At 31.6% G+C, this 13,150-nt stretch overlaps 1 protein-coding gene across 2 annotated transcripts in view; it reads left to right on the top strand.

Annotated features, from left to right (window-relative positions):
* The first annotated feature begins 305 nt into the window (after positions 1-305).
* LOC149065876 (uncharacterized) overlaps positions 306-13,150 on the top strand; it is a 127,081-nt gene continuing 114,236 nt past the window's right edge. For both annotated transcript variants that reach the window (XM_089253308.1, XM_089253307.1), the window contains exon 1: positions 306-1,328. In XM_089253308.1, coding sequence (XP_089109434.1) covers positions 1,056-1,328 — 273 coding nt within the window. In that variant the 5' untranslated portion in view covers positions 306-1,055. The remainder of the gene's footprint in view (positions 1,329-13,150) is intronic.

The following is a 13,150-nucleotide window of genomic DNA, read 5'->3' as shown; positions in this document are numbered from 1 at the left end:
CGCGATATTTGCGAGAATATGCTTATCAATAAAATAGCGATTAAGAGCCAAATAACAGTTTGATTTTATTTTATTTTTTGCAATATACGCGTATTTTCTCCCTTAACCTCAAACGCTTGATAGTAAAGAGAGAGAGAGATGAGAGAGAGAGAGAGGGGGGGGGGGAAGAAAGAAAGAGAATTTCGTCGCGTAGAGCATCCTGGGATTGATAACTGACAAGCAACGCTCGCCCCCTCTGGAGGCGAGAATATTGTTTTGCTATTTGGTTGTTTTTGTTTATTCTTTACTCAGCCGTCGCGCGGTGCGGTTTAGTCATCGTAAAACTCTTCACTCGAAGCCCCCCCTGTGTCTCTATTATTTTTATTGTCAATTATAATTTTTTTTTCCGATGCTCAATATATTAATTTTTAATAATTTTAAATATAAATTAATTTTTTTTGTTAAATTTGTGATGGAATTTTGGCGGAATTTGTGAAGGAAGAAATATTTATTTTGTTTGTGTGTGTGTGAGAGAGTGTTCATCGAAGGACGTTTTTATTTCATCAAGACAACGGCGTGCTTCTTTCTCAATAATTTGTGTATTGAGTCACATACACACGCTCGCGCGAGACAGGTATTAGGCGATTTTTGGCGACTTTTTAGGATTTCCCTTTTCCGAGAAAGAAAGAATAAGAAAAGATTATTATGGCATTTAGGATTGGAAATTCGTCCGTGATTATCATCCAAAGGACGACGTTCCTACGATAACGTGCTAGTTTTCCTTTTTTATCGTTGTTTTATTTCCATTGTGCGCGTTTTTTTTTTCCTTTTCGTGTTATTATGTGCGCGCGTTCGCTGGAAAATGTGATTATTATTTTGATAATATAACGCTGTTTTAATTTTATACCGACAATAATGCCGTGGTGTTATTATTTCTTAAAAATAATTCTCCGCGAGGAGTTTTCAATGTGATATAAGAAGGTTCTCGACCGGATGTGAACAATTGGAATATTAAGAATTTATACTTCGATTTTTTTTAATCACATATTTATGGTGTTCCGATTTTTTACTACGCGATGGTGATGATGACTTCGCTCGTGGGGGCTCCGTGCGGCCAATACGGGCCCTACGTATTCCACAAAGGATTTAAATTCTTTAAAAGTGATAAATACCGTGTGATTAACTTAGGAGAGTTCTTTTTCGTGAGGATATCCATGAACCATGATCCTTGCATCGGTGAGTTACAGCTGTTGTGGAATGACCAGAACAGTGGCCAGCGATTGTCCAGCGTCAGGCTTTATTTTTTGCCCGAACAAACGCCTGACGGGCGACTGTCTTCTCACGGCGAGGTAAGTTGAAATTAAACTTTATTCATCAATTATTCATTAATAAATGTAATTAAAAAAAATATATTTGCAGGGTGATCATTTTTCCGAGAAGGAATGGGATAATTGATACACGAAATTAATATTGATAATTTGAAAATTTTTCTAATTATTAGGGTGATGATATTTCTAAAAACAAACGGATTATTTTATCGATATCCGAAATTAATATTCATAATTTAAATTTTTTTTTGTAATTGGTAGGGCGATCGTACTTCTCAAAATGAACGGGATATTTTATTGATATTCATAATTTGAAATTTTTTCTAATTATTAGGTGATAACATTTCTAAAAAAAGATATTATATTATAATTAATTAATATTCATAATTTCAAATTTTATTGGGAGGATTTTATTTCTGAAATCAACGGGATAGTTTACACATAATTCACGATTTATAAATATTTAAATTTATCTCACATTAAGGAAAAAAACTTTGAAAATGTTTGCCATAACGACGATATAGTTGTTGAATATTGAAAAAAATATATAATGATTTTTTTTTTCGTACAACAAATACCGGTCATATGGTCAACCCCTAATCATTTATTTTAAAAATTTGTAATTCATTATTTAATTGTACATTTTGTATCGGATCACGTTCGTGGTGGTTTTCCGATTTTTCTCTTTTCTTACAAGAGGAAAAAAAAAAACCAAAATTTCGCTACGTCACGCTTTATTAGAATAACGCTGTTTTCTCGGAAATTCCAAGGTCACCACCATCCAAATACATAATACAACACCTTCCGTAAAAAAAAAAAAAAATCAAAATACTATTACATAACTGCCCTATAATATTAAAATAATCCAAGATATATTACTCCACTGATTCACGACACGGAAAATGCTTCCGATGTAATAAGTTCGGGAATTAAGCTAATGAATGTTACGGCATCGCATTAATAAAGTAGATTTAGTATTTTGAAGTATAATATGAGAAATAATATCGTGTATTAGTTATTAATTCGTGTTAGAGGGGAAATAACAGTAAGAAAGAAAAAAAAAATTCCGAGGATAATGGATTGCATAATCCATCATCATCAAAGAGGGACTTTACTCTGTGTGTGTGTGTGTGTGCGTAACGAAATTCTACGAATCATTCGAGTTTGTGCTTAACGATCATTTTCTCCCTCAGTGTTTGGTGAAAGTATTATATTGAGGGGAAGGGGAAGAAGAAGGTTTTTAGTATGTAATGTATGTAGTCCTGGAGATTTCATCGATTTTTCTTCGCTCTTTCTCTCTCTGTGAGACTGTTTTACGGTTTTTCCCGTTTACGAATGGAATTATGATTTAATTCTCTCTCGGAAATAAATAAAAAAGGAAAAGGGCAGAGGGAATTTTGATTCTCTCCTAGTAATAGCTTTAAAAAAAAAAAGAAGGAAAACGTTAAAAAAGTTATTTTTCTTTTCTCGGGATCTTTTATTTTTCTATTGATATTAGAATCGGATCAACGAAAAAGTGGTCGTTTTTTTTATTTATGGAGTGATTATCGTTTATTTATAACACATGTAATGATTTTTATTGTTGTTGAGGTTTCTTTCTAATGAAAATGTAAGAATTATGATTGCATTTTAAACTTGGAATCGCCCTATTTTTTTTTGAGTCGTGTCGGCAAGAGTTTGCCAGTTTTCTTCGGATGTTATCGGGAAAGGAGTATCGATTTTATTTTATCGCAGGATTTATAAGAGATTTTCCGTTTATAATATTTAGACGCTGTTTTGCTTTATGGTGAATCCCGTTTCTCGGTTGATGCTTATTTGTTTCCTTTAGTACTGAACTCGATTCGAATGCAAGGATTTTTTTAGAATCGACTTTATTGTGGAAAATTTTGTCGTTTTTTATTATCAAGAAAAATTAGTGATAAATTCTACAAGAATTTCCCTATGTATGCATTTGTTTTTCCGAGAATTTCACCATAATTCTTTGAATGGAGTATACTTTTGCTTTCTATCGATCGTAGGTTATTATTCCGAAAATGTTAAGGGGTATTTTATGAAAGTTTTCCTATTTATGAATAAAATTGTGATTTAACTCTTTCTTTGAAATAAAAGAAAAAGGGCGGAGAGAATTTTGATTCTCCTCGTAATAGCTTTACAAAAACAAAACGTTAAAAAAAGTTATCTTTTCCTCGGAATCGTTTATTTTTCTATTGACTGTAGAATTGGATCAACAAAAGTGATCATTTCTTATTAATGGTGTGATTATTGTTTATTTATAACACATATAACGATTTTTTTTTTATTGTTGATCTATTTTATTTTAATTATTTACTCATCATTCCAACAGAAAATCCAGTTACAACTGGAGAGAGTTGAAAAAACGAAAAAATCGCACGAAACTAAACGAGTAAGATCAAAAGAGAACATAAAATCAACGAATAAAAATATGCAGTAAGTCCGATAGACTAAAAAAAAATATGGATAATATAAATGCAAAAAGTAAATATAAAATTGAATATAAAATGTTTAAAATTCCAAATAAAAAGGTAAAATTTTACAAGTTGAAAAAATGTGATTTCTAAAAAATTCACCAAAGGAATATAAAAAATATTCCCTGCTATAAGTTGAGGTTGTTTTTTTCTTTGATCCTAATAAAATTGAAGAATCATTATTACATTCCACCTTGGAATTGACCTATTTGCAATCATGCCAACAAGAGTTTGCCGATTTTCTCGAATGTTATTGGGAAAGAATTTTCGGTTGATGTTCAATTTATTTAGTATTGATCCAAGTGAAATGTAAGAATTATAATATTCATATTAGAACTACCTCATCGGCATTCTAAGGCAAATTTTGAATTTTCGACAAATTTTATCAAGAAATATTAGTTTTGACCATGTTTTCAGTTATATTTTCTTTGTTCGTGTTTCCGAGAGTTTCACCAGAATTCTTTGAATCGAGTATAGTTTTATTTTCTATCGATCGCGGATTATTATTCTGGAAAAGGGAAGAAAAATGGGATACTCTCTTCATGAAAGTCTTTCCCGTTTACGTATGGAATTATGATTTAATTCTCCCTCTGAAAGAAAAAGGGGGAATTTCGATTTTTCGAGTAATAGCTTTAGAAAAAAAAACGTTAAATTACTTACTTTTACTGGAAATCTTTTATTCTTCCATTGGTATTAGAATCGGATCAACGAAAAGTGATCGTTTTTTATTCATGGAGTGATTATCTTTAATTTGTAACTCATATAATGATTTGTTTTATTGTTGAGGTTGATTTTCTTCGATTCTAATAAACTTTACCTAAGAATTATTACGAGTTTTGAGATTGATTCCAAAATAAAATGCTTGGGATTAACCTATTTCTGAATCGTGTTAACAAGAATTTGCCGATTTTTTAGAATGTTATCAGAAAAAGAATTTTTTCGTAATAAGAATTAGAGATTTATAATTTTTTATCGAAGGACGTATATGCAGTTTTGCTTTATGAGGAATTCAGTTGATGATTATTTCTTCACAACAGTAGTGATCCAAATGAAATGTAAGAATTATAATTTTCATATCAGAATCGACCTTATGGGCATTATATGGGGAATTTCATTGTATTTTCGTTTTTCATTATCAAGAAAAATTAGCGATAAATTCTGTAGCAATTTCCATATTCATGTTTCCGAAAATTCCACTATAATCCTTGAGTTTGAGTTTAATTATATTTTCTATCGATCGTGGATAATTACTTGTTTCATTGTTGAGGTTGATTTTTTTGATTATAATAAAATTTAAGAATTACTATATTACATTTTTTTTCGGAATCAACTTATTTTTCAATCGTGTCAATAAGAATTCGTCAATTTTTTCAAATGTTATCGAAGGAAAAAAAAATTATAATAAGAATTACCGATTTGTTTTAATCGAAGGATTTATTATTGTAATATTTCGATACTGTTTTTGCTTTATGAAGTATCTGGTTTTGATTGATGATTAGGCTATTTTCTGTGGTATCGATCCAAATCAAATGTAAGGATTATAATATTCATATTAAAATTGACCTTATTGACATAATAATATGGAGGACCTTATATCATCAAGAAAAATTAGTGATAAAACCTGTTCTCTGTAAAAATATCTCTATTCGTGTTTCCTAGAATCACATCATAATTCTTTGAAAAATCTAGTTCAATTTTATTTTCTATCGATCGCGGATTATTATTCCGGGAAAGAGAGGAATAATGGGATGCTTCATGAAAGTTTTCCCCCTTTTCGGGTCATTCCATTAGAAATTCGTCGAATTGGAATTGCTAGTATCGAAGGAATGATTCTTTTCCGCTCGATTCTGATGAAACGTAAGAATTATTGCAGTATTTACTATTCTCTACTTGATGATATGATAAAAGAATGAAGGGGAAGGACGGTTATTAATTGTTTTTTCGTTTTTACGATACTTTATTAGGACTCCATTTCCAATTAGGATTGAATTTCTTATCGATAGTTTATAAAAAAAATAAGAGGTCAATGGGGTCAATTTTAGTTAAACTTCTTTTGGATTAGATCTAATTGCTATCGGCGTTTAAAAAAAATGCCGACGAGGTGAATTTTGCTGTAATTTTTTAATAGGATCGAGCTTCTATTGGCAATTAAAAAAAAAGGTCAATGCAGCCAATTTTAATGAAATTTTCAGGATCAGATCGATATCTAAAGAAATCATGTTAAAAAATGTCGATGACATCAATTTTGTTAGAATTTAGTCTCAGTATATAAAATTGAATTTATGTATTGGTGATTAAAAAGATCGATGAGATCAATTTCAGCCGAATCTGAAAATTTTCAATCACAAATATCGTAAAATTGGATCAGGATTTATTGATCGATATTTTCGTAAGTATTATAGACATTTTTTATACAAAGTATCGGATTCCTTGACGGTTTCTTCCCCGGAAAAAAATATATTATGATAGAGTTCTCGAAATTGGATCGGATTTCTGTAAGAATTCGTGGAATTTTATTAGAATTATCGGGTAAAATTCGGAAGAATTTTTATGAAGAAAATATTTTTCTAAGAAAACCGGGACAATGTGTGATCTCACATTGGCCCTAATGAACTGAAAAATACCTGGGAAAAAAAAGTGTAAATTTTTTCAAGTTGTTATTGAGCGTTTTCATCGATTATTTCCCGGAAATCGCGAGGTCCTTCAAACATCATCCGGGTGTTTGTCGCGATTTATCGCCGTTGTTATATACCTCGCTTCTTGAAGACATCGTATCTGGTTATCGTCGATACGCACATCCGAGAGAAAGCATAACTTTTTTATTTTAAACGCTGGATGATGATGAGGATAATTCCTTCCTTGGAAAATATTTTTGTTTCCGTATGATTCTGATCTCGAATATTCTAGCAACAAACTATGAGTATTGATTATATTCATAGGGTTCATAATCGAATCAGAATTTATTGATCGATATTTTGTAAGTATTATAGTTAAATCTCTCTTATTTTACTTGCTTGTTTATTTTATTCGTTTGTCTGTTTGTTTATTTTTGTGTCTTCCTCCCCTTCTTTGTGATGGTAGTGCCTGCCTGCCATTCACAAATAATGTAAATAAATAAATAGACATTTTTATACAGGGTATCAGATTCCTTGGCGGTTTTTTTCACCCACAAAATATATTTATGATAGAATTTTTGAAATCGGATTTTTGAAGAAATTCTTGGATAGTAACACTTCGAAAATTTATAAGAATTATATCGGGTGAAATTTAAAAGCAGGTTGAAAAATCTTAGAAAAAATATTTTTTCTAAGAAAAAACCGGATCCATATGATCCCCCATTGGTTCTAATTGAACTAAAAATACATAGAGGAAAAATTAAATTTTTCAAGTAAATGAAAAAAAATTTTTTTTTCAAGTAAATTTGGAGTTTGAGCGTATGCACATTGGTTTTATTAAAAATGCCTGTAATTTTTTTTTTGTCAAGTAAATTGACAAAATCCAAAAATTTTCAAGTAAACTGACAAATAAATTTTCAAGCAAATTTGACAAAATCGGAAAATTTTCAAGCAAATTTGACAAAATCGAATAATTTTCAAGCAAATTTGACAAAATCGAAAAATTTTCAAGCAAATTTGACAAAATCGAATAATTTTCAAGCAAATTGATAAAATCAAAACTTTTTGAACAAATTGACAAAAACAACATCTTTTCAAGCAAATCGACAACTTTTTCTCCAAGTAAATTGATAAAAAAAAAATTTCACGTAAATTATTGATAATGAGCGTTTTTTCGTGTCGATAATTTCCCGAAAATCGCGAGTCATCTCAAACATCATCATCCGGGTGTTCGTCGCGATATTTATCGCAGTTGTTATATCTCGTTTCTTGAAGACATCGCATCTGGTTATCGTCCATACGCACATCCGCTTATCTCTTCTTACGAAAGGAACAAAAAAAAAAGGGGGGGGGGCGCATAATTTATTTGTTTTAAACGCTGGGTGATGAGGATAATTTCTGAGAAAATTTCTTCGTTGGAAAATATTTTTGTTTTCGTGTGATTTTGATCTCGAATATTCTAGCAACAAACTATGAATATTGATTATATTTTCGCTCACCAAAGTGAAAGTCGGGGAAGAAGAGGAATTTCTCTCTGTCCCTGGAGGGAAGAAGACGATTTCGGGCGAATGCGGGGGTCCAATGCATGTATCTCTTCTCGCATTATTCACACACACACACTCTACGGAGGAGAGGGAATGAGGAGGGTCGGATTTTCCCTCTCGCTTGGCAGGTTCTCCCCTCTCTCTTCCCTCTCGCAAGCCGTTAACTTCCCCACACTCTCTCTCTCTCTCTCTCTGTCTGTCTACCTTTTTGTTAAAGGAAAAAAAGGCGCGTCCGCGAAGGGAGTGGGAGCGTTATTTTTCAAATTGTCTTCGGGGCGCCGCTTTTGTGTGGCGTGTGCGGTTGTTGTTTTTTTCCGAATAAACTTTGTGCACCTTGCGATATGATAAAATGGCGGGAATTGTTGTTTCTTATATTAGATGAGTTGGAATTCGTTAAATATGAGTAATGAATTTCTCTTTTCCCGTGAAAATATTATAAATATTTGGGAATAATAATCGGTCTCGTGGTAATGAATATTTATAATCATTTCTTGTTACGACTTCTTTTTTTTTTGTTACCGTATGCTTTCGGTCTCTTCCCTGAGATTATGTTTTTGAAAATACAGCCGACGCTCGTTATAACGACCGTATGATAAGTCACGAATTTGCTTTTGTTTGTCTCATGTTATCTTTCACTCGATATAACTATTACGCTAAATGTGATAAATCCTGTTATTCATAATCGCAGACAATTTTGGTAAGTTTGATAAATTTTCCTAAATTTATCACTTTTACCGGCAATTATGCATAATAGCCAAGCGTCGTTCGTATAAACACGATAAATCGTACTAAATTCGTCACATTTGCCGGCTATTATGAATAATCGACAATGCGTACAGGCCGTGATGAGATTTATCATTTGAATGACCATACTTGTGAGCTAGGGTCCGAACCGGATATAGTGAACTCCGATTTAAAATTTTTTTTTCGAATATTCCCGATATAATTCTTAGTTGGCGTATTCTAAAATCGTACCCTGATATAATAAACTCCTTATTCATTACTCGCCGGTAAAAGTTATGAATTTATCAAAGTCATTACTGCAAATTTATTACAAACTTATCATACTGCTGTTGGAATTTGTACAACGAAGTTTTCCCATTTCCCGTGAATTTCGCACTGCTTATCTGTATACAGGGAGATATGTTTCAAACATAGGTGGAGATAGACTTGAAAGGCTGGGGGGGGGAAAGCATCATTATATCAGTCGTCTCCGCCATTGCACTGGGGGGGGGGGGTATCCCTCCCTCATATTTCCATCCATGGTTTCAAGAGGTCGCGTCTAACGTATATATTTACTGTTTTTCCCGATTTCGTTATAAGAGGGTCTGACTGTATTTGATTGTCTATATCAGGGCCGTAACTAAGATTTTAGCTCCCGGGGTAAACATTATTTCCCCTCCCCACAATTTTAAAATTCGATAATTTTTTTAACGGTGTAATTTGTTCCCACCTAAAACTGCCGCCCTTCTAGTTCCGGCCCTGGTCTATAGTATCGGTTCTCAACCGTTTTTGACTCGCGGAGCCAAACAGGCCTATTTTTTTTCAGTTACTCATCAAAGTTACTGATTTTATTTTTATTATTTGAAAATATTTATAATTAATTTTTTTTCATATTTAGTTTTTTTTCCCATTTTTTATTTTCCTCGAGCTGCAGCGGAGCTCCCGGAGAGTGCACACGGAGCCCCGAGGGCTCCACGGAGCACCGGTTGAGAACCGCCGGTATATCTATGCATCGCTCTCTGCCTGTATAGTGTTGCTGAAAGGTCTTCAGGTTTTGTTTCTAAAAACCAAAAAAAGCGAGCGAGAAATTATGAATAAAACACAACGGATTCCGATGTAACGAATGAGTTCAAAACTGACATTTTTGTTCGTCTAACAAGGAAATCGTTATATCGGGATTGAGATACGCACAAATACATGCACATAAACTTTCAAAATAATAAGTTAAATCAATAATCACATCGAGATTATGCTAAAATAATTATATGTATATGTAAAATAACTTTTTTGCACAATAAATAATAATTATTAATTATTGCATATATAATAATTATTAGTTATTGCATGTGTAATAATTATTAGTTATTGCATATATAATAATTATTAATTATTGCATATATAATATAATTATTAATTATTGCATAATATAGAAGAAGTGTTGCCATGAAAAAAATTGCAAAAAATAACTAGGTATTTAATTTTACGTAACACGAAAACAGACATCGGGACCCACAGAATAATTATTAATATGAGAATAATATTGACTTGAATATCGATTAAATATGAATAATATTTGTAACGTAGCTTAAATATGTTTATATGTTCGTGATTCAAGTTCATCAGAAAAAGAAGAAAACTCGTTCTGCAGATCGAATAAATTACAACAACAAAGATCAAAGGTAGAGGAAAGCGTTTTGAATGATTTCCTAGCAAATGACTTTGCAGGAAGTCACTGAAATATGCATAATAAGGGCAGTTTGTTCTTTTCGTACTTATTAAACAATGAAATATTATCATTACGTATGCGGGTCGCTGCTGCGAATATTTTTCCGTTTTCAAGTTATTGTAAGGTCTCTCTATAAGACGCCATTTTTCTATTTTGATCCGTAAAGTAAAAACATCTGCCTTCTTTTGTGTAGTTTTTTCTTCTTTTTTTTTGCTTCGAGCTATGTACGGATTTATATTTTTCCTTTGAGACTTGACAGCTGTAACGACGTACATATTCCTATATACGTACATATGTAATATATATAAAGTTCTCATGAGGGGTAAATTATTTCTGTCAACTAACCGGATGAGGTTAAATACGGTATTATGTGTTACATATAAATGCGGAACAACATACTGACATATTTAGAAATTTAAGTTAAACCTGATAAAATTTTATCAACAGTTGAATTACTGATAAAGTAAAGTTTATCATTGCTTGAAAAACGTGTAAAAAAATATAGTGAAATTGAAATCAGTGAATTCTGAAAATTTTCAAGTAATTCGAATTTAATCATGTTTTTCGATTATCGAAGTCGATCATGTCCACAAATAGAACTAATAAGATAATTTTGGAAAGTTTCCTGTAATTACACTTTTACAATTATAAATATGAATTTCCTTTTTCCTCGTGGAATGCAAAAATAATAACATCATGATAACATAATTTAAGTGTTAGTAATATAATTAGTAAAAATTCAACTGAGAAGTTGTATTAAAGATCGACTTATTATTAAATGTTTGATAATTCTGGAAGTGGTAATTACAGAAAATTTTCCTAATCATCCTATTAATAGTCGTTTTTCTTGCATGATCGTTATTAGAATATGAATTTTCTTAGTGGAATGTGAAAAAGGTAACGTCATGGTAACATAATTTAAATATTTGTATCATAATAATTAGTAAAAATTTTATCTGAGAAGTAATATTTAATATTTAGTTGATCTCTAATATTTGATAGTTCTGAAAGGGTAATTACAGAAAATTTTACTAATTATCTTATTAATACAGTAATTTTTTCCTTGCTTAATCGTATCAAAATATGAATTTCCTTTTCTTCCTGGAAACGTAAAAATTATAACGGCATGGTGACATAATTTGAATATTTTTAAATATTTTTAGTACAATAATTAAAAAAAATTTCATCTAAGAATTATTATTTATTTATAAGTTCATCTCCAATATTTGATAATTGTGACAGAGTAATTACTGAAAATTTTCGTAATTATCTTATTAATAGCAGTTTCCTTCTCGCGTAATCGTATTAGAATATGAATTTTCTTTTCCTCGTTGGATGTAAAAATGATAACGTCATGGAAATTTTCCTGGAACAGATAAGTTAAATAAAGGAGGGAAAGAAAGTCTTTTATCAGTAATAGGTTAAGGAATTTACGTTCTCGGAGTGCGTTTTTGGCATTAGAGCTAAGAAATTTTTCTTTTTTTTATGTGTTTCTTCCCTTCTGGAAAGATTCTGTGAATATATAAAAATGCCTTCTCCTCCAAATTTATTCTCTTTTACTTTCTTCTTTTTATCATTCCGTTTAAAGAAGAAAAGAATTTGTTCCAGGAGAAAAAATTATCTCTTGAATTTTTCAAGCGGGAGAAAAATAAAATAAAATTAAAGCTGCGTTTTTATTCCCGGAATCCTCTCGCTCTCTATTCCGTGAGGGTTGCTTTTTTGATTCTCCTTCAAAATGTATCGTTAGAGCATTTGGCGATGAATCGTCGAGTGAGAAATCAAGAATTTCCATTTGTTTTTGAAATTGATATCCCGAAAATTCATCGTCAGGCTTAATTCATCAAAAAAGTAGCCAGGAACTGCTGTGAGATTGATTTTTCTTTCCATCGAGATGAATTTAACGAATGTTATCTGATTTGTTATCTTGATTTGCGATGCGTTGCGGGCCGAGAAAAAAAAATCGTTATCCATCTCAAATGTTATCTAATATTGATCGGTTCGGTGATTGTTGTTAATGATATTGTTTTTACGTTCGAAAACTGGGAAACAAAAAAATTTAGAAACACTATTTTTGTGCTAAATAAATGGATAAAATTCTTTCACATTTCATGAAGTTAAAATTTTTAATTTATTTCAAAAATTTAAATTTTGAAATCAATTAAAAAATGGAAACTTTTTTTGAGTATTTTTTTTTAAATCGAATTTTTCAAACTTTAAAATTTATCATTATACATATCGGGATCCGACTATATTCATTGATCATCACATACCAGACTCATTTCCAATTTTTTCTATATTTATCATTCACCGATTACACTAGGGCAGAGGTTCTCATCCGGTGCTCCGTGTGCACTTCCCATGGGCTCCACGGCGACTCAAGGAAAATAAAATAAATCAGTATATTTGATAGATAAACAAAAAAAAAAGATGTCTGCAGGGGGTCCGCCATAAAAATTATATACAAAAAGGGCTCATCGAGTCAAATAGGGCTCCGCCATAGAAATTATGTATTGAAAAGGGCTCCGCGAGTCAAAAAAAGTTGAGAACCGCTGCACAGGACCCTCATTTCAACTTTTTCCAGGGGGGGGGGCAAAGCACATGTACTCATTGTATATATATATACACCATATTTTTAGTATATTTTCAAAAGCCAGGGGAGGGCAACGGTCCCCCCTGGCCCCCTAAATGACGAGCCTGCCGCTGCACTAGGGTATAATGCTGCACTGTGCATAATCACAGATAAAGGCGA

This window comes from Pholcus phalangioides, unplaced genomic scaffold, assembly GCF_987345545.1.
Source record: "Pholcus phalangioides strain wild (caught in Gottingen) unplaced genomic scaffold, Ppha-v1.0 ptg000037l_1, whole genome shotgun sequence".
Taxonomy (NCBI): domain Eukaryota; kingdom Metazoa; phylum Arthropoda; class Arachnida; order Araneae; family Pholcidae; genus Pholcus; species Pholcus phalangioides.
Note: the sequence above shows the minus strand (reverse complement) of the source record. Positions and strands in the feature narration are given on the sequence as shown.